General features: G+C 42.6%; 1 protein-coding gene across 2 annotated transcripts in view; it reads left to right on the plus strand.

Annotated features, from left to right (window-relative positions):
• TRPM8 (transient receptor potential cation channel subfamily M member 8) overlaps positions 1-16,119 on the plus strand; it is a gene marked incomplete at both ends in the record, with an annotated part of 34,782 nt that extends 18,663 nt beyond the window's left edge. Inside the window, 11 exons of one of the 2 annotated variants that reach the window (XM_082762854.1) lie at positions 1,344-1,489; positions 2,245-2,357; positions 2,802-3,018; positions 5,813-5,904; positions 6,382-6,523; positions 6,908-7,079; positions 7,449-7,626; positions 10,059-10,249; positions 12,719-12,818; positions 13,760-13,793; positions 16,069-16,119. In XM_082762854.1, coding sequence (XP_082618980.1) covers positions 1,344-1,489; positions 2,245-2,357; positions 2,802-3,018; positions 5,813-5,904; positions 6,382-6,523; positions 6,908-7,079; positions 7,449-7,626; positions 10,059-10,249; positions 12,719-12,818; positions 13,760-13,793; positions 16,069-16,119 — 1,436 coding nt within the window. The remainder of the gene's footprint in view (positions 1-1,343; positions 1,490-2,244; positions 2,358-2,801; positions 3,019-5,812; positions 5,905-6,381; positions 6,524-6,907; positions 7,080-7,448; positions 7,627-10,058; positions 10,250-12,718; positions 12,819-13,759; positions 13,794-16,068) is intronic. The other variant, XM_082762855.1, reaches the window with a different exon arrangement.
• Positions 16,120-21,859: the final 5,740 nt, after the last annotated feature.

Here is a 21,859-nt window from a genome sequence, read left to right on the forward strand (position 1 = left end):
ATGGAGCCTAGATTGACCTGTTGAACTTCTAGCCTTATATTTATTTATGTCTGTATCAGAATGATTACAGAGCTATTTCATTGTCTGCTAAGGAGTGCATGCATTGAAAAATTCTTGCTTGTCCTGCTTCACAAGGTGAAGCTTAGGCTTTCCTATAGGTATCTAGATCCACTGGGCCTGATGTTGAGAAGTGCACAGGCTCCATTGAAGTCTGTTATCAAGACTGATCTGCATATTGCAGTGTATATGGTAACACCACTGAAGGTATTGCTGTTTGTGTGCATCTTTGCAGTTATGGTAACAAAGCTGGTCAGGAAAATGCCTGGGAAAATCTCCTGTTGGAGAGAAGCACTTCTAGCAAAGGCTGGTTTGTTTTCTGAGTGGCTGGACTGCTCTTCAGGCAGTGGCATGCTGTGCCCTGTCATAGATATACCAACAGCACTGCCGTTGAGTGGGAAGTGGCCAAAGCTGGAAACAGAAATTACTTTTTATTGCAATTAAATGTCTTTGTAGTGAAACGGTGGCCTGAGTTTTCATCCTGGCCTAGTATGTGTACAACACAAAACCCAGACGTGTTACCTGGGTCATTGGTCTAGCTACTTTCCGTACAGAATTGTCCTGCAATTCAGACTTTGTTTTTCACACCATACATATGGTTGGTGGCAAAAATCTAGGGGCAGGATAAGATGCGTATAGCTCTTCTTCAACAACCATGTTTGCAATGCATTTTTCTCAATGAAAAACTATCAAATTCTGCCCACATTGTTTAATTCTGTTAGTATGGGACTGCTGACACTTACTATAACTCATATCAGTGCTAAATGAATGAAAAGAAAATGATACTAGCAAAAGTACTGAATCATTTGAGTAGTTCACATTTTTGTTCGATTTTCAGTGCAGAACTCATCTTAATATTATCTCTGTGCAAGCTGATTTGATATTACAATTTTTCATCCAGACATGAATTCTGTATGAAAGCTTAATACATGCAAGTGTGTTAAGAATAGAGAATTAAGAATACTTGTTTTTTTTCCAAATGTTCAGCATGATGAAGAGTTCTTGAATCTGTATGCTTTAATATTTTTTTTTTTTAGTCACTAAAGGCAGTTGCATCCCAGTTAGTGGAAAACTGAGTGGGAATTTGGAGCTCAGTGTGCGAGTGTGTTGGAAAGTGTATGTAGAAATATGCAGCAGGTACAATATGAATGAGTACTAATGCTGCAGGGCTGGTCTGGGTAATTCCTGCCCTTTGGGCTGTGCAGCTGTTGTCAAACAGGGACAGAGTCGGGGACAGATTTGATAGAGTTGCTTTCTCTCCTTATTGGGTGGCCTCTTTCCTCCAGAGCTGTTCACCGAGTGCTACAGCAATGATGAAGATCTGGCTGAGCAGCTGCTGACCTATTCCTGTGAAGCCTGGGGAGGGAGCAATTGCCTGGAACTAGCAGTGGAAGCAAAAGACCAGCAATTCATTGCGCAGCCAGGGGTGCAGGTAATATCAATGACAAGAAGGTGCATGGATTGCTGTAACTCATGTGATCTGGGTGACTTCTAAAATAAGAAAAGCAAATATTCTTCCTGCCAAAATGCTGCATCCATGGGACTAGCCCGTGCGAGGCCACAGCTCAGACACTGCCCTCATGGAGGTCAGAACCTAGGGGTGATGTTTCCCAGCCGTGTGAATGCAGAGCTTTGTGTGGCTGTAGCAAAGCCCTCTCCCACAGGGCGCTCACAGAACCAACTTCTGCAGTGCTGTGAAATGCATCCCAGAGAGCACGGATTGTGCCCGGTGGGGGACAACGTGTGGCTAACAGCTGATGGCTGATTTGCCCACAAATACTAAGTCAAGAGGGGAAGACAATTTAGAACTGTAAATCATAAAAACCTAGATGATGAAGACTGCCTAAAGTGACTTCCCCCTTGGCACAAGTCATATGTGTACACAGTGTGGATGTACTGCCCAGTGTGAAGTGCCTTATAAATCAGGTCAGCTCCTGTTTAGCCTCACATTCAACTCCTTCTCAGACAGGCTAGGGGATGGCTGGACTAAAGAACCAGCACACTGTTACTGATGCAGAAAACATTCTCTATTACTGAAATAGGAATCCCAGTTATTTTATTTTAAATCTCAAAGCTTTTTTCTTCTTCTTCTTTTTTTTCCCTCCTAAATCGAATGTCCTCTAATAGCATTCCAAAGTTATTTTGTTGCTGTTACAACAAACAAGGGTATTTTCTTCTTCCCTGCAGAATTTCCTTTCCAAGCAGTGGTATGGAGAGATTTCAAGAGATACTAAGAATTGGAAGATTATACTGTGTCTCTTCTTTTTCCCTTTAATAGGCTGTGGTTTCATCTCATTCAGGTAATCAGCTGGCTTCTCATTAACAGAAGTAAAACAAATAAATTAATCATAGGATCATACAGCAATTCAGGCTGAAAGGGACCTCTCAAGATCATCCCCCTGCTTGAGCAGATTGACCAGGACTATGTCCAGTCGGGTTTTGAGTATCTCCATGGATGGGCACTCCACAACCTCTGACTGAACCTCTTCCAGTGTTCAGTCACTTTCAGATAAAGATATTTAATGGCTCAAAGGTCTTTTAACAGATTGTTTTCTCACTCTGATCTGGAGTTAATATATGCCAATTTACTTGTATGCCTGATGCCAGATGCAGAATGGCATTGCCTTTAAAGTGCTAGTCCTATACTAGTCTTTGTACCTTTCTAGTTTTCACTTTGACAAAACACAGATATTTCCAGGCATAAGGCTGTGCTTTGATACCTTTTCCCTCTTCTAATTTCTCAGGAAAAAACCTGTGGAGAAGAGTAAGAAACTCTTCCTGTACTATGTGTCTTTCTTCACCTCACCCTTTGTGGTCTTCTCCTGGAATGTTATCTTCTACATTGCTTTCCTGTTGCTCTTCGCCTACGTGTTGCTTATGGATTTCCAGAAGGAACCTACTGTCCTGGAGATGATCCTTTACGTGCTGGTCTTCATCCTGCTTTGTGATGAAGTGAGACAAGTAGGCAGCGCTTGCAAACCAAAAATGTTTAATGCTAGAATAGAAGCTTTACGTTGGCAGCTGCCTGTAGCTTAAGGCAGTGCAGGCCGCTTCTAAGTTACAGGGGAACCACCTCCTGGGACTTCCCGATGTTTAATTCCTAGATATGTCCCAATAACTGCAGGCTGTTGAGCTGTGATCCACACAGCTATTGAGGCTGTATGGATACGCTGATGCCGCTGGAGATGCTTCTTAGGACTGCTTGGCTGGGGTTGCTAAAGCAGTTGAGATTATAGAGGTTAGGTTTAGCAGAATATATGCTTAGATACATGCCTGTAGGTCAAGTGATTCTTGCCCTTGCTTCTCCACATCTCCCTTTCTTTTCATGAGCAACATATCTTTATGTATTTATGTTTATCTCTTAGTCATAAATACAGTTTTTGCTAGTTTTACATAGTCCCAAGTACCAGCCTGGGACTGCCTACGTTTTTGTACTGATGTGGTGTGGAACAGTGTGCAGGACTGCCTTTATAGCCAATGCCATAGCTGATACTCTTCTCACTTCATAAGACCACCTTAATGAAGAAGGCTTGGCATCTACTAAAAAAAGAAATACTTTCCAGGTTAGATGAGTATTCTAGATGAGTTTGGGGGATTTTGTTTGGTTGTTTTGTTTTTTCTCCTTCCCCTAAGTATGGTGGATTTGGCCTGTTTCTGAAGATTTCAGGATCAGGCTTTTCAGGCAAGCCAGACTGTGCTCAGGATAGTGGAGACATGAGTCAAAAAGTGCTGGGGCCATCAGAAGAGAAATGGATGTGTGGTTTCAGTGCAGTGCTGCCTTCTGCTTGTCCTGTGAGGCGTTAGTCTCCAAATGACTGTTTCTGGGTGACCTGCTGAATCAGGCTACCCTGCAATCACATTTCTTATGTGAGCTTCAATGACATTACTGAGTGTTGATGTTGCTATGCTTAGATTTCTGTGCAGTCTTTTTCCTTTTTGGAATAGTCAAGGCAGCACCCAGTTTAAGCCAAATTTACTTGCTAAGGAAAATGGGGGAAAAGTAAAAGACTGTTGCAATTAAAACACTAATGGAGTGTTTATTTTTGCTGATTTAGGTTCTGGTGTCTCTGGACCTGTCATTGCACTTCCTGTGTGTACCCAGCAGAGATCCAGGGGGAAGCCTTAGGGATAGAAACCTTTTTTCCTATGCCATTTTTTCCCACTTATCTGAGCAGGTAGAACAGTTTCAGATCCCAGTCATTGCATTAATAGCTAGTGGCCAGACTGTGCCAATTCGACTCTGGGAGTGGAGGCAGCTAAAACACAGACTTGATTGAAACACAGACTTGCTTGAATAGCAAAGTGTTGCTCTCATAACTTCTGCATTTGGAAGAAAATTCCCTTTGATCTGTGTGTATCCCTCTAAAGTACCGAGAAGAAAATTGCCATGGATATGTTAGTTATAAAGAGATTCAGTGATCAGTACTCTGCTGACTGAGAATTATTTAAGCCTTGGTTATTTCAATGTAAATTAAGAAGAAAATAAAATTCTGCTTTGTAGCAATTTACAGCTCTGGGATATGCAGGGAAAAATCTGGAAATTGATATAATGAGCCAGCATTTTGCCTCCTGAATGCTGGTGCTTTCCCAGGAGACTGCACCCAACACAGGCTGCAGCACTGTAATGGCTTGTTGAACCTCCAATTATCTGCCAGTGCATGAAATTGCTTTCAACAACTGCACATGAATTAAGGGGTTGGAGTTGATTTTGTTGATCACACAAGTCAGATCATCACAGACATGAATGAAATTAGGGAGTTAATGTGGGCAGCTGACTTTCAGCAGAGGCTTTGCAGTGGATTTGTTTTTTATAATCAGGGCTTGGTCTGTTTCTTCAGGCCCAGTGGAGGTTTCTCCTGATTAAACTAGTTCTGACTTAGACCCAGAAGTTTGTTGCACATGCTTTAGATCCAGGATGCACTGCCAGTTATTTGATCTGGAGCAGTGTAGAGATTCTCGTTAGCCTTGCAATTCAGAATTAGAGTTAAGGAGTTAGAAAAATAAATTAAATGTGTATCTTTGATCAAAAACGTGTGTAGCCAGAGACAGGTCCCTGAATGAGCTATGTGAAGAAAGAGAAGCCCTGAAACAGCAACCCTTCTGCCTCCCCCCAGTGCTTTATCTGCTCCCAGGGGGCAAAAGCAAGTCTCCTTTGACCCATTTGGCAGCAGTTTTGCTGGAGCATACCGTCACCTACTCTGAAGCTCCCCTAGCAGCATGTGTGTACGTATGTGATCGCTCAGCACATCAGCCTCAGCCCATGTCAGGAGCACTCCTTCCTCTCCCCATGCACAAGCATCCGTGTGAGCTGGTTGTGTCCTGTGAGCACAGAAACCCTCATTGTGACACAGCGCTTGTGTCACCGACGTGCCTAACTGGTCCCAGTGCAAGAGCATTAGCCTAGGCCACCTGGGCTGCAGGAAAAAAATGTGTTAGTGATCCCAAAACGTAGAAAATCCCAATCTATCATCCTAATAAAGTTAACAAAAAAAAAAAAATGATGTCAGTAATGTCTGGTATTGCTGTGTATACTATAAACAAATCTCCTGGGGGAAATTAAAAACAATCTGACCTTTGTTGTGCCCGTTGTGTGTGATAAAAGATTACTTGGGCAAGGGAACAACCCTTAATGTCGCAGTCGTTGGAATATTTACCCATGAGGACATCCCCTGGGAGAGACCAGGGGAGGATGTAGTGATGTATGAGCTCTCCAAGTAACTGCGGTGGCTACTTTCTGATCTTTTTTCCTTTCCAGTGGTACATGAATGGCAGTAAGTATTTCTTAGATCTGTGGAATGTTATGGATACTCTAGCCATCTTCTACTTCATAGCAGGAATTGTGTTCAGGTGAGTAGCACCTTTTCTTGTGGCCGTACTATGGCCTTCCTTTCTTTCCAGGTTTTGACTGCAACCCCTAACTAGAGTTTGAGAAAAAACATGTTCCTGAAACACCCTGTTCTTTATGAGGGCCAGGCATACTGCCAAATCTTGACTCTAAATTTTTAATGGCAATTAAGGAAATAAAATAAGTTGATCGGATAAACCACCTGCATGCAATATTTTCTCTTTGGTTTAATGGAAGGTGAGTCTATCCCTGGATTCAAAGACAGCTTCCCTAAACTCAGATCCTTCTGGGCCATCAGACAGCCCTTCTTAATCTCTAGATTTGTGTGAGCATGTTTACAAGAAAATGGTTGAAATGGGCGTAGATTTCATTACAATGACTGGTTATACAAAACATTTCAATGTTTCAGTGTATTTTTATGTGACTTCCGCATGCTTTACCCAATGCTTCTCTTCATTTTCTTTTGCTGTCTCCATCAGGCTGCACTCATCTGATGAAAGCTCTTGGTATTCTGGGAGAGTCATTTTCTGTTTGGACTACATAGTTTTTACTCTGAGACTGATCCATATTTTCACCGTTAGCAGGAATCTAGGACCCAAAATTATTATGCTGCAGAGGATGGTAAGGTTCTGGCAGCTATTCAAGAGTTCAAATAAATGACGTGACAGGGCGCCACATCACCACTGTTCTGCTGATGGCAGCAAGTTCACCCCTTCTCTTAAATCTGCTAAACAGAATTAATTAAGATTTAAATAGGAGCTAATTAAGAGCATGGCCTTTTCCTCTTCCTCTGTACAAGGTTGAATTTTAGTCTGAAAAAAGATCGGGCTGAAGAGGAGATGAGAAATTTTTCTTCCTGGTGGCTTTTGTCTTGCTTGTCTCAAATGCAAGCCATGTAGGCTTTTCGGATGCTTGTTCTCCACCCTCATATCAAATCGGGCAGAAAATAGCCATGTATGGCTTGCAACAGGCACACTGATGTATTTGCTTGTTGTCCTTTTTCAGATGATAGATGTCTTCTTCTTTCTCTTCCTCTTTGCTGTGTGGATGGTGGCCTTTGGTGTGGCCAGGCAAGGCATCCTGAGGAAGAATGAGCATCGCTGGGAGTGGATATTTCGATCTGTCATCTACGAGCCGTACCTGGCTATGTTCGGCCAGTACCCCGATGATGTTGATGGTAGCTATCTTCTGTGGGTGGTGGAATGCTCTGCCCTTTCAGTGGCTGTCCAGTCCTGTGTTCAAGTGGGAGAGGAATTCCTTTGTCTGTGGTTTTCAGGGGGTCAGCAGCTGACTGGTGGCCCTGGCTAATGCCTTTGGAGCAAGGCCTGCCGTGTGAAATCAGTTCCCCCACTGTCCATATTTCTGATGCACAGCATCTGCCCTTTTGTTCCCTTTTCTCCAAAGAGCATCAAAGCAAGGTTTTGTGTCTGACGGGGAGGGGGGAAAGAGGCCATGTGTGTTGTGTTCAGTTGCAGTATCTGGGGCTAGGCACAGCAGAAAGAAGGGGAGAGGGCTCACTGTTTGCTCTCCACTCTTGCCCCCTGAGGTACCACCTACAATTTTGACCGCTGCACCTTTTCTGGAAATGAGTCCAAGCCCTTGTGTGTGGAACTGGATGCCAACAACCAGCCCCGCTTCCCAGAGTGGATTACCATTCCCCTGGTGTGCATATACATGCTCTCAACTAACATCCTCCTCGTGAACCTGCTTGTGGCCATGTTTGGGTATGTAATAAAGGAGTGACCATTTGCTTGTGATCACTGCATCGATATCCCTCTGAGAAAAGGAATAAAGCCCTGGAAAATGGCAGGAAGCCATGCCTTGGAGTCTGCATGTCGCTTTTGCAGACGAACTGCTGGGACTAGTCTGGAACAGGGTTCCCAACTCAAGAGACCTCACGAGTTAAGGGTGGTGTGGGAAGGTGACCAAAGGCAAGGTTATTCAGCATTTCTCACAGCAGTCTGCCTGAAGCTGGTACAATGTTCTGGGGATGGGTTGCTGTCTGTCCTTTTGCTACTTCTGTAAGTATTCTTGGCATGCAGTTATCAAAGAGGACAGAGAAATAAATGAGGTTTGCCTCAAAAGGTTTGTTCAGCCTTTTATATTAAACCTACTGTCTTTGTATCATGGAAGAAAAGCAGATTTCTTAGATTTTGGTGTTATGACAGGAATATTTGAGTTTCCCACGAGTTTTTGGAGTGCATGCCATGTTATCTGCTTAGGTATTGTACAGCGTTAATATTTTTAAAACTGGAAACAATTAAACAGCTCTTAGCCATCACCACCTGGAGGGAAGAGCTGTCAGCTGGATCCTATAAGACAGAGTTGGTGTTATATTCGGAGTTTCTAACAGGTCTGTAGTTTCATGTGTTGCCACAGTTCATGCTGTGGAAAAATTTAGGGTGTGTGACTCCTGTGTTTAGGAAAGCCTTCCTCCTTGTGCCCCTGCTTGCTCCTGTGGTGGGAGGGTTTCCTGACTGTAAGTACTGCTCCATAGAATCCTACCCTACGATTAGGTAGGAAGTACATAGAGCTACTTCATCTGTTTGCCCTCATGAACCTAACACAGCTGTTCTCTTTGGCAGAGACGCTCAAGGGTTTTTTTTTGTTTTGTTTTGTTTTGTTTTTTGTTTTTTTTTTGTTTTAATCAGCTTGGAGCAGTTAGTAGGGTAGGGCAGAGCTAGGCTGTGGTCCATGCCGTGAGTTGAGAACCCCTCAGCTTCAGGATCTGCTCCTCCCTCTGCTCTGAACATTATTCCCATGCTGACCTGGACTCCAAAGAAGGTCAGAAATGTGATTTTTGGCAAGGCATCTAGAATGAGTGCCAGGAAAGTGTTGAAGCCTATCTGCCTATTATACCTGTGTTTTCCTAACCTGTGCAGGACCTGGGAACATAAGATAATGTTTATACTCCCTAGAAAGGGTGAAAGCAATTCACATTAATAAAGGAAAGCATAGCAGTAAGCCAGCTGTACCTTAGAAGCCTCTGATATTTGTTAGAACACTTATTTTAACAGCATGTAACGGTAAAAGTTATACAGTTACGCCAATAAAAACTTACTTTTTCCAGTTCAGCTAATTTTGTGGATGGACCTTATAGGAGTTCCCTTAGTTCACATTAACAGTAGACTGAACAATTTAATCAAGCAGGAGTACTGAACTCAGGAAGGTTTGTGGGCAAACAAGAACCCAGCATGTCTTCTTGATGCAGTTAGAAATGTCTGAATCTGAAATGGTTCCTCCAGAGACCAGTGTGTACATCGTATTTGTCAATCTCTAATAATGCTGATGTCTGTGAGACACCAGTCCAATCAGTCTCTATCTGTTGCTAAAATTAATATATCACTGGTAGTAATTATGACAGAGAATCCAACTTATTTATGTCTAGTATGCATTAACTGAAAAGGATGCATATTACATTTCACATGTTTTAGATACTTCTGAAATTCAGGATTATATTTATCATCTAAAACAATAGATAATTTCCACCAGAAGACTTGCAGGTGAAGGTCTTTGGTTATCTTGTGTGAAGGTCCATTAGGATCTCAGCACAGACATTTTGAAAACATCCACCTGCCATTTAGTGACAGCAATAAAAGGTCAGCCAGTCTGTGAGTTGCTTCCTCTTGTGGCTGTTGCTTTGCTGGGTTTGTACAGTGCTTAGGTACAGTAGGTTTGATCCATGCCTGAAGCTCTCATTAATACTGCTACTAAAAAATCTCAGGAGCTTTTTTTTTTTTTTTTTCTGGAAATAGCCTATTTTTATTTTTTTGCTTAGAAAGAAATAAGTCAGCTGGTGAAATAATGAGACAGTATCTTGCAAGGAAGCATTCTGTTCTCATGTTTACGCTGGAAGAAAATTGCCTACAGCTAAGGTAGTGAAAGTGTGTGGAATATTTTCTTCCTGTTCCTTATTTTCCCAGTTTATTTCTAACTTTTTTTTCCTACTGTTTTAGTTCCTTCCCTTTTCAGATTGCTCTCTAAAAAGGCGTACAAACTCAATAACCTTCCAACCAGTAGAAATGAACAGCTCCAGGATGACTTTTCAAAAACTTAGCCTAGTATAATAAAGAGAAACACTGTGTAACTTGCCTCTGATGCAGTTCTTTGGCGAATAACTAATGCTATATGCCTTTTCTCTTTCTTTGCCTGTTAGTTACACCGTGGGATCAGTGCAAGAGAACAATGACCAGGTGTGGAAGTTCCAGCGCTATTTCTTGGTCCAAGAATACTGCAGTCGCTTGACTATCCCCTTCCCTTTTGTCATCTTTGCCTACATATTCATGGTGATGAGGAAATGTTTTAAATGCTGCTGTAAGAATGAAAGTAAAGAGCCATCTATTTGTTGTGAGTAGGATTATTCTGTATTGGAAAAAATGTTGCTCGTGTTGAGATTCCCATCTCCCATCCCCCAACAGCTTTGGCTTTGGTCTGGTCAGAGAGCTTTAGTATTCTACCACGAGATCTGCTCCACTTGAACACTGTGCAGAGTTATCCAGTGCTTTCCTGTCCAAGCTGTTTTGAGGCAGATTTACCTCAAATACGTAAATCTATTAAGTCTTTGATTTAATTGCATTAGGGCTGCCTTTGGTGCTTGTAGCTTTCAAAGTTTTTAGAATAAGAGCACTGAATAAATTAATTCAGAGCCATTTCAGCAGCAGCTGAAAGTCATCTGCATGTTCTGCACGAAAAATCTAAAATCTCCAGCTTCTCATCAGCACATGGTAGCGTATTCCTCTTGTGCTGTTCCCAAGCGCACTGAGCCCTCATCTTGCATGCTCTAAATGTTGAGGTAACTTGTAAAAGAGGTGGTGACCTTAGTCTCTGATTGCTACTCTACCTTCTGAAACTTCATTTCTTTTTTTCGTTCCATTGCAATCTACCAGCTAATACAGCTGGTAGCTGCAAGGGCAGCCTGGTAGAGCAGTTTTCTTCAGAGGCTATTCTGCCTGTGAGTGAGTGAAAGAGAATGCAGAGACTTTTCTGGGCCTTGGTGGATGGACAAGCAGGCAAACCAACTCAGAAGCACAGAAGTGGCTCAGCCCTCTAGTTATTCCCTCCTTAATTCCTCTGTCAGAGGGCACAGATATGAATTGCATTAATAAGCTTTTTTACCCCCAAGAAATTGAATATTTTCAATTTTTAAGTGCTATTCAGAAGCAGATGAAAGACAATAAGTTGAGTTAATTGACAGACTTATTCCTCTCCATCAGCATCCTGACTGTTGCCCTGCAGCACAGACAGGATTTGTGACTCGTTTAGGAGAAAGACGCCTGCTTTGGGCTATAAAATTCCTTACCATTGACTAAATCATCGTGGCTGTCCAAAGCACTTCCCCTTCTGGGGAGGTTGTTTAACTGCAGATATTTCTGTCAGATGATGCACAGTTGATCTTCCAGTGAAAGCAAATGAAAGAATTAATTTAAGCCAGAATATCACTTTGGTTTAGCTGCTGATGGGTACTGAGAACTGTATGGAGAAAGCATACTAATGCACTGACTTGCAAAATCCTGGCTTCCCCACTAAACTCTTGTAAAAGTGTTCTGGTTGGGATTTGGGTGAATAAATGGCCGTTGGTGTCTGGGACAACGGATGATGCTCTGTGAGGTCAGAGGAGCAGTGCATGGAGGAATCAAAACTTAAATCATTTGTCAGCTGTTGGCTTCTTTTGTTTCAGGAAAGGGTATTTGGGGGTTGCAGAGCGATGACTGACAGAAAATCTAGGCTTTGGAGCTTTCCTAGCTCCCTTGCCTCTAGCACAAAATGCTTTTGTTGTGGGTTTCCCAGTGTGAAATGTGTATATGCATAGGAGAAACGCAGCTCAGATCTCCCATTCCCAAAGAGGCATTATTGTCACACTCTGTACTATGTGATGCTGAAGAGGGATGTTTGTCCTACAGCAACAAGCCATGTGCAGCGTAGATTTATTGAACCCAAAGAAAGCACTGGAGAATTTAATACCATTTCAGTGTTAGTCCTCATGAGACTGCCTCAGTTCCATGCCCACTCCTACAGTTTTTGAGCCAAAGCTTTTTCTTGAATTGAATTAACTGCTCCTGAAGGTACACATACACCAGTGCCTCTCTAGAGGGCAGCAGTTGTTTTGGAGTTGCCAACAGATAAGAATCTAAAATTGATATACAGGCCTTGTGCTGATGATTGATGAGAAAAATGTAGCTAACTTTTTTTATTACTACCCATGTGGTTTGTGCTAGTCTGGTTGGAACGGGACAAAATGCAGAATTATTATCCTAGAGGACTTTGATGTCTTGCTCTGTGTCATTCTTTAATTTACAGCATCAACAGGAGATGCTTTTTAGAGAAGACCATATTTCAGCGTTTTGAAATGTTTATATTCAATGAAAAGTCATACACATTCTTAACAGATGTTACTCTTAACACTCTAATATGGGATAATGTAGAAATAGTAAGTGCAAACAAAGCTGAAAACCACAAAGCAACTTTCTGTAATGTCCCATGCTTTGGTGAAATGGCTTCCGTTTCACAAAACACTTGTGCTAACAAAGATTCAAAAACAAAAATCTGCAATTTGTTGTTTTTCGTGTGTGTACATATGTGTTTTTTAAACCAACTCTGATTGCCAGGAGCATACAGTAACATGCATCCATGTCATATTTATCAGAGCTGTATCACAGGTGGGAAGTGGGGCTGAATGTTCTGTATGTAGAGGAGGTAATCATTAGCCTCTGGATGCAAGTGTTAACCCACCTTTTAGGCATCTTGACACCGGAGACACAGACGAGCTGAATCTAGTGTGGTGGTGTTTGTGTTTTTTTTTTCATGTACATTCCCCAGGCTCAAAAAATGAGGACAATGAAACTCTGTCATGGGAAGCTGTCATGAAGGAAAACTACCTTGTCAAAATCAATACCAAAGCAAGCGATTCATCAGAAGAGTATGTCTGCACTTCTTTGTCTTCAATCTCTTAACTTTCTCTTGAATGTTTTTAGTGAAACCAAGTTTTCAGCAGCTCTCCATGTTTACAAACTAATGCATACATAAGTAAACTCAGCATTAACTTGCCTTTTTATTTTTTACGAAAAATGATTTCTGCTTCTTTTAATCTGTTGCTGTAGACTGGCTTCAGAAATAGTTGATTGAGCTGGTAAAATGCGAAGACTACCACATCATGACGCTTTGATTATCTCTGGGATCTGTTCCAGCACTTTCAGAATAATAGTATAAGTGGAAAGAGAAAGTAAAGAAAGCTAGAAAACAGCAACAGCTGCCTGCTGTGTATGATGGCTTAATTTTGTAGCTAGCTTCCAAGAACTTCAGAATTTCCCTAAATCAGATGTAAGGGAAGAGCTGATAAGAATGGGTCGAAAAAGCCAGAGACTTCTATGCTCCTTTGCCCATGCAGTGGACATTGCCATTCACAAATACTTATTTATGTTAAGACCACACAGAGGCACTGAGCATTGGATAATAAGTTAAATACCCCCAGAATACGTGTTTAAAATTTGAAGCAGAAAAGTCTTGACAAGAAAAATGGAAAAGTGTTAGCACTAACAGTAATTCATATGTTAATGCAGGTGTAAGAAAATAAATAAATACATAAAAAAAAATGTAAATAACCAAACTGTTCCTGACCAGGGGCATCTGCAGGCATTCTATTTTTAACTGACCTCTGTCAACATGCAAAGAAGAAAGTCTTCTGAAACCTTCCAATTCAGTAGTTGCCTTACATAAACTCTTTGGCCATTGAGGACTAGATGTCTTAGCTACAGAGACTTCTGTAAGGCAGTTCTGCAGTTTTGCAATGGGAGGGTGGTTAGCCAAGACTTTAATTCCTGGACTCAGCCACTCTTTTCTGTGTCTTCTTTCTGTTTTCAGGATGGTGCATCGATTCAGGCAGCTGGATGCAAAGGTACTTGTTTCATACTGCTCATATTGGGGGATGTGCCTCTGTCTGGTAAAGCAGGTAGCAATCCACCTGGAAAACGAGCACCAAGAGCCCTTTGTGGTCTTTGTTGCTGTCGCCAGGACCCCATCTTCATTGTGCTTTTTTATGGGCTCCTTTGTACCTTTGATTCCATGTGTAGCTTCATATTGTGCTGGAAAATGAAGTAGAAAGATGCTTACTTACTATTTGAGAAGTGTTTTTCAGTACTCTTTATTGGATGGAAAGCATTAAAAAGAACTTCTATCTATAAATCTGTAGTATTTCGCTGTGTATATGGCCTTTGAAACACTGAAAGGAAGAAGAGGCATTACACAGATTATACCCTTCTCAAGCGCATGTTCTGTCAACTTTAGCCTCTAGTGCTGAAGGCACATGGTAATTCTATGTTTTTTTTAAATTAAGCTCTGCTTTTAAAATGGAATGGCAGTTCAGATATTGTGGCAAACCTGGTGATACTTCAGACAGCACAGGCAACACCTAGGTAAATAGAGAAGGTTCTGTATGTATTTCAGGGTGGGAAGATCTGTAATTATGGTTAAAATGACCAGTTCTCATCTGGTTCACAGAGACATACTGTGTTGAAGCTATATAAAGCTGCCAATCTAATAGAGACCCTATCATTATCAAAGTTGTCATGCAAGTATACTTTTTATGACTGTGAAACTGAAAAGACCTTTACAATGGGTATTATATTTGAGAGAGTGGCTGTTTTGTGACTTTTGCCTCTGAAGTGGCTAGCAGTTGCACTCGTGTGAAGAAGTCCAAGGGTGAAAAGGCCCACATACCGTTCAAAATACGTCTTTTGATAGTTTAGATTGCAAAATCATAGCTTTCTCTCAAGACTGAAATGGAAATGGTGAGTGGCTGAGTATGTGTATAACAATGCTCTTAAAACAGAGGAAATATGATAACCTTAATTTTCTGCTGAAAAGCAATACCCAAACAGTACCTCTCCTGTGATGGAATACTTTAGAGCTGCATTGCAGCAAGCTGTTTTTTCTCTTCATACCTTCAGCTTTAATAATGGAAATGTACTGAGGCCAGTGCTTAAGAGTAGAGTCCTTGAGAGCAAGACCTCCAGGGATATCTCACTGATTCTCATTTGAGATGATGATCTAAAAAAACAAGTCTGAGGACATAACCGAGTCCTAGGCATAAGCCCTGATGATGGGATAAACTTCTCTTTAAAGCTGTTGTGAATGTCTCAAGGTATAATGGGCATTGGTTACAGCATGGGAAGGTAAGGTTAGACTTCGAGAAGAACTTGGAGCAGTTGTGAGATTAGAGCAACAGGGATCTCTGCTATAGGCCTTGATCAGGATTTTCTAGTGAATACTGCCTCTGGGGGCTGCTCCAGATGGCCTTTTGAAGTTCACTCCAGCCCTTTATGTCGTCGTTTTTGTGACAGAGCATCCATACTGCTCTACCTAGATTTTGGAGGCTGTTCCATCTACGAGAATTATTTCTCTGAAGCGTTTTTTTCTGAAAAATTGTAGTGACTTCCCAAAAGAATAAGGTCTTGTTCTATGTGAATCACAGTGCTAGAAACTGTTCCTTGGTTTGGCATCTCTGGACATATGTGTAACAGGTAATAAATGAAACAAGTGTTTAAAAAACAACTCACAAAAATGTACTTTTATGATAGATTGGCTCCACAAAACTACACTGATCTGCAACCTTTGCTTTGAAGGAGCAAAAGGAGATAGAATATAGATTGGCACCTGTAGCTGTCATGATGCCTGCTTGTTAACTGTCTGGATTACATATTTATTAGGTCTCACTGCATTAATTGCGTTGCTGAAAATGGTAATGGGTTATATCTTTTCAAGTACTATTGTATTTACGATAATGTTTGGAGAGGCAATTATTTGTTAATCATATTACTTGTTAGTATTGCTTTCCTGTGAAAAGTAATATTAACATTACTTCATTTGCCACCATGGTGTGACTACTGAATACAAAGAGAAGTCAGTTATTGCTTTCTCAACTTGCTAGAGTCTGCAGGGTAGCCAGGTAAGCAGGAGTCCAGATAAGGGGTTTTATGCCTGTTGCTGCTGATCAGCTAATGCATGGTATTTTCTAGAGTACGTATGTTCTAGAGTATTTTAAGGTATTTACAACTGTTTGCTTATTTTGCTCTCTTCACTTTATCCTGAGCTGCGATCATCTGTTGGAATGAGTGAGTTAGATTGACTTTGTATACAAACAAACATTTTTATTTTTATTTTTTATTCTTAAGCTTTCTGATTTGAAAGGCCTCCTAAAAGAGATTTCAAGCAAAATCAAATGATTGCAGCTGAAATCCTAAAGTAACTACGTGAGCAGGGTAAGTCCTCTTTAAACTCATTCTCTGGCTTGAATGATTAACCATCATCTGTGATGTTAAATCATATGTTTCTGGAAGAACAATTGGTATTAATTATTGATGCTTGTATAGGTGTTGTCTAATATTAGAAGAGACATAATTAAATTCTCTTCCTCATGTTTGTTTTTTTTTCCTGAAAAATATAATTTTCCATGTGGTGTTTCTACCATGTTTTGTCAAGGCGTAAAATACCTTATTCTGCTCCCTTGTCTTTGAAAAACTGTGAATGGACCAAAGTTACTTTAGTTGTCTTTGTGCTGGAGGCCCTCTGGAAAATTAGGAGCTGCTATGCTGAATCCCTTATAGTTGACTCATTTTAACTCTGAAGAACATAAAAGCCAAATAGAGACAGATGTGTGGGTAGGAGTAACACTTACTTTCTCACTATCAAAGTTGGGCGTTATGGCAGATCACTATAGGCTTTCTGAGTCTTATACAATAAATTTTAGAGTGAAGAATTGACTCCAAATCTCTCAAGCTACCATCCAATGTCTGGTCATAAGCCATGTGTCCTTTTCCATTATGGTCTGTGGAAGAACTGTGTTGTGGCCACATGTCACTAGAGAGCAGAGCTCAGCGCCTGCCCCTCTGCTCCCCTCGTGAGGGAGCTGCAGGCCGCCATGAGGCCTCCCCTCAGCCTGCTCTGCTCTGGACTAAACAGAGCAAGGGGCCTCAGTCACTTCTTATACGCCTTCCCCTCTAGACCCTTCCCCATCCTCGTAAGCCCTCCTGTGGACACTTCCAATAGTTTTATGTCCTTATGTCCTATGGTGCCCAAAACTGCACAAAGCACTAGAGGTAAGGCCGCACCAAAGCAGAGCAGAGTGGGTCAGTCCCTTCCCTTGACTGGCTAGCAATGCCGTGCTTGATGCACCTCGGAGTGCTGTTGGTCCTTCTGGCTGCAATATTCGGAAGGCTGAGGAGTTAGACAGTTGGTTCTATGTGAAGTCTGCAGTAGACCCACAGCCAGAAAGACCCACAACCCACAGCCTCGAGACAACGCAGAAGGGAGTGATACCGAAAACAGAGGGAATGGCAGCTTGCTTTGGCAAGGACTACTGGAGGAAGAGACTTCCCCTGTTGCTTGAGGTGCCCTTGTAGAACCTCTTTGTAGATAGCAGGGACTGCAGAAGACCTGTCGCACTGGGGAGATACAGGTGTTGACAACGCCAGCTCAGCCTGTTCCCTGTAGAATGACCAGTCCAACCAAGAAGCAGCGACAGTGATAGTAGTAGGGGTCTCTCTTCTGTGGGGAACAGAGGTGCCCATTTGCCAACCTGAACTACTTTCAAGAGAGGTACGTGCCTACCAGAGACTTGGGACATTTCCAGGAGACTACTGCCCACTGCTGTTATTTCATATGGATACCAGTGACACTCTCAGGAGCAGTCCAGGGTGTATCATGAAGGACTACAGGCAGGGCATTGAAGTCGGGCACGGCCGCCATTTTGCAGTCACTCGCCAAGGCAATCCTCCAGTGCAGACATGTGCTGCAGCAGAGCAGGGGATCAAGGCAGACAGGGCTTTTCTTCTGCATTGAGGCCATTTGAGGCAGCTGAGGGAGCCGCCAAGACCTGGCAACCCTCCCAATGGAGGCTGATGAAGCACAGGTGGAGCCTCCTGTTGCTTGAGAACTGAGAGGATCTTGTGGTAATGTGGCAGTGGGCAGCCATCTTGGTCATAGTGACCATAAAGCAGTTGAGTTTAAAATTTTTGGTGACAGAAGGAAAACTGCCACCAAAACTTCAGCCCTGGGTATGGGGAGAGCAGACCTCAGGCTGCTCAGGGAACTAGTTAGCAAGGTCTCCAGGTTTCCACTGGTTTTGAAGGCATTGGTGTCCATCAGCACTGGTCATTCTTTAAGCACCACCTCCTAAAATCACAAGATCAGTCAAATGCAAAATATTGGAAGTCATGAAGGCAGGGCAGAAGGTTGGCTTGGCTGACCAGGGATCTTCTTGTGGAGCTTAGGCAGAAAAATAAAGTGTATGGCTGCTGGCAGTAGGGCCAGGCATTATGGAAGGACGACAGAGACTCTGTTCGCCTTTGTAGGGAGAAAATTTGTGCTGCCAAAGCCCAATTAGAGTTGAAGCTGGCCAGGTCTGTGGGAGACAATAAAAAGGGCTTTTTAAAGTATGTGAACAGTAAAAGGAAGACCAGAGAAAACAGGTCCACTACTTGATGGGGATGGTCACTTCAAAACCAAGGACATAGGCAAAGCAGAGACGTTGAGACGTTTAATGCCTTCTTTGCCTCTGTCTTCAACACTGATGATGGATTCATCCCAGGATGCTCAGAGAGCTGGCTGACATTATCACAGGACCTCTCTCAATTATTTTCCAATGGTCTTGGGAATCTGGAGAGGTCCCAATTGACAGGAAGCTGGCAAACGTTATGGACATGATATTCTGGATAGGTAATGCAGACAGCTCCATGATCTGAAGTGCTGTGCAAGACATCCAAGGTTCCAAGTGGATGTCTTCAGGATGACAACAAAATGTGGTGCTGGGTTGCAAACTCTAATTTTTTTCTTTTACTCACCCAGGTACCAATTCATCTAGAATTTTGGAGCTGGCAGTTACCACCAAATAAATGGAGACAATAGGATTTCTTTTATTATTTGGTTTTGATAAGACAACATGTTCTGCTTGTTGGATGATGACATTAAAACATAAAGACTGTTTCTCTTCTGTCAGAACTCCCAGGTTACCCAAGCTTTCCTGTTTCCTCATCTCCCCAGATGTTCAATGTCAGAAGGTAGTCCTTATCAGCTTCTGTTAAAATGTACTGTTAATTCCAAGTGCTGTGCTGCTGCTGCCAAAATCACTCTGCTTTTGAATTTCACTCAAAAGGGTTTGTTCATGGGACTCTTTACACATTAATTGCTTGTCTTAATAAATCTCCCTTCCCTCTTCATGCAGTAACCAGATCTAGCTTGTTAATTATACAGTCTGTCTGTAAGACCTGCTGAAGCTTGTAATGCTGGTATGCCAGAACGAAGCGTATTGTGGCATCATCCCCCTGGGGAAAGATAATCTTTGGTCCAACATCAACATCTTGGACTTCACTAGAACAGTGTAAACTTACTCCTGCTCTACCTGGAACTGTGCAGCAATGCAGAAGCTCAACTCTTGCAGTCTTGCATGGAAGGGATACAATTCTTATTGAAGTAGTTTTGAAAGGCCTTGAGTGTAATCTTTGGTTGTTTCTATGGGGGTAATTTTTATACTTGGAGCATTGTAATTTGTTTTAAATTTTTCAAACATCTGTTTGCAGGTGTTTGTATAATGGATATAAAATTGCAAAGATTGGCAAGCTTTACATCTTCTTATACTTGCTGTGGTGAGGTTGCTGTTGTCTTTTGTGAAATAGCCGTGCAATCTTGTGGTGGTTTGTGTGGTATAAATGGTGCATTACCAGCTGAAGGAAGACTACTCTGCATGGCATGCATATGCCTTGGAAAATACTGTATCCATCTTCATCCCCAATGACTAGGAACAATCTCTCAACATGTTTGATTCTGGAGACTTTGATATTTTCCTCTTGCTGGCAATGGCTATCTTAATCCATACGCTTTACCATGATTTACAGCTAGTCTGAGGGCTGTCAGGCAAAATATATGAGTGCTTATGCAGATGATATGTGAGATCTCCAAGTGACTAGTTGGTGGTGGTGGAAAGGGAACTTCTGTGGTAGCAGAACACTCCCCAGGCTAGTCAACTTGGCTTGTGCCAATAGAGCCATTTACTGCCTGGCTAGAAACCAAAGCCTATGTACAAAGCCTGTTTCTGTACACAGTAGTATTACGTTCCAGTCCCTGTGTGCTATGAAAGCATGTTGACCCATAAGATGAAGACAACCAGGACAGGACAGGGCTACAAAGCATGGATGTGTGGGGAAATGTTTCTGCTTCTGAGATGCAACCAACTGAGGTGCAACTGACTGACCAAAGAGGCCAGTACATGTGTGCGTTTTACCCAAAGCTGGGGTCTAGAGCATTGCCAATAGCAGTGTTAGTAACTTATATATGAAGTATTTCAGTCTTTTCCTGTAAAAAAGATTGCAAAGTCCTCGGTAAGACCTTTGCTTATTTCTGTGGCACATAGCTCACATCATAAGTTAAGCCTTAAGATAAGCCTCCTTTCTGGAAACTTTCTTCAATGTCACTTGGATGCCTCAAAGTGAAAGTTGTGCTTTCAGTGCATTTCTTTCACGTATAAAACCTGTAGTGTACTTGCCAGAAGATACAGTGATGCAGTGATGTGCTCCTATGTAAAATGATGAAAGTAGCTTTGAGACATGGCATGAAAAATCAAAACCCTGCAGCAGCTTGTCCCAGCCCCAGCTGCTGCACCAGCAGCAGGAATTGGCCCCATGGCTACAGAGCCCTGAGTGCCCAACATGGGCCCAAGGTGCCCAGGGGGCTCCCTGGCACCTTGTCACAGCCCTGCCCATGTCTGGGGGAGCCTGGCTGGGTCCCTCACACAGAAGTTTTGGAACCAGGCGTCCACAAAGTGCTGCCTTGACATAGCTCATCATACACAACTGAAACCTTTAAGCAAAGGAGTCTCTACAATGTTTGGTCATGAGATGAGGAGTGACCATGGACATCTATTTTGCCACACAGATGTTTGCTCTATGGTTATCTTGTGGCAAAGCTTTTGAAAGATCTGGGGAACGTAATGGTGAGTTGGGCATCTTCCTGTACTAAAAGGCACGTGCGCCAGCTTTGCTGTCATTTCTGTGAGCACGAGGGTCTGTCAGGAGTAGGAAACCAGGCAGCTGTTTCGGAAGAAAGAAATGCCTAGAAGATCTGTCCCATTGAGGTGATGGTGATGTGTGAACATGGAGTGAGAAAGTGGCTGCTTCGGGGAAGGAAGTGTGCTGTGGACAGATCATTTTGCAAAAGATTTTGGAGACGTTTCCATCGTTCAACGATTTGGCTGCCGAGAATGACATAAGCAAATGGCCCTTAAAACCATCGTGTCTGTAGGCTTCCAAAGCCTGGACCTAGACTTCTGTAACCTGCTCAGCGATCTCTGAGACAGAGGAATGGAAGTGGAAGTTGGAAGCTTTTTGTTAAAAATATAAAAAGGCTTCACCACTTGCCAGTTAGTTTGCCAGAACTACCGAGCAGTGTGCCTCCCTTGCAGCTTCGTGTGTATGGTAGGTCTCGTTCTCTGCGACGGCAGCCATAAAGCCAGGTATGCTGATTTACAGTGAACCTGCCTGAAGCTCAAATGGAGCCTGCAAATCACTCTCTGGCAGGGTGTGAAGCCAAGATGCTCAAAGGTAATAAGTCAATGAAACATCACTATGAAGAACATGCTAGCCATAATACTCATAATACTCGCTGCTTGACAGTAGTTATCAACTGTAGTGAGAGCAAAATGGGTTTTACTGTCCCCAATCAATAAACTAGTATACAAAATTATTTCATAAATATTGTTTCTTTCCCCTTTGTCTCATGTTCTTCTGGTTTCTCCTCCTGGGCGTGCTTCCCGGCACCCACCACGCTGGAGCACACCAGTGCCTGTACATACCCTCTAAACACACCTGTGCGTGCCCGGAGCCGAGGGCCCAGACGTTGTCACCTCAAGTTTGGTAACGCTGGGCTGGGCCCTGTGTGGGAAGGGGGTGAGGAGGCAGCCCCAGGGGTCCCTTC

Source organism: Aythya marila, assembly GCF_965140915.1.
Source record: "Aythya marila genome assembly, chromosome: 6".
Taxonomy (NCBI): Eukaryota; Metazoa; Chordata; class Aves; order Anseriformes; family Anatidae; genus Aythya; species Aythya marila.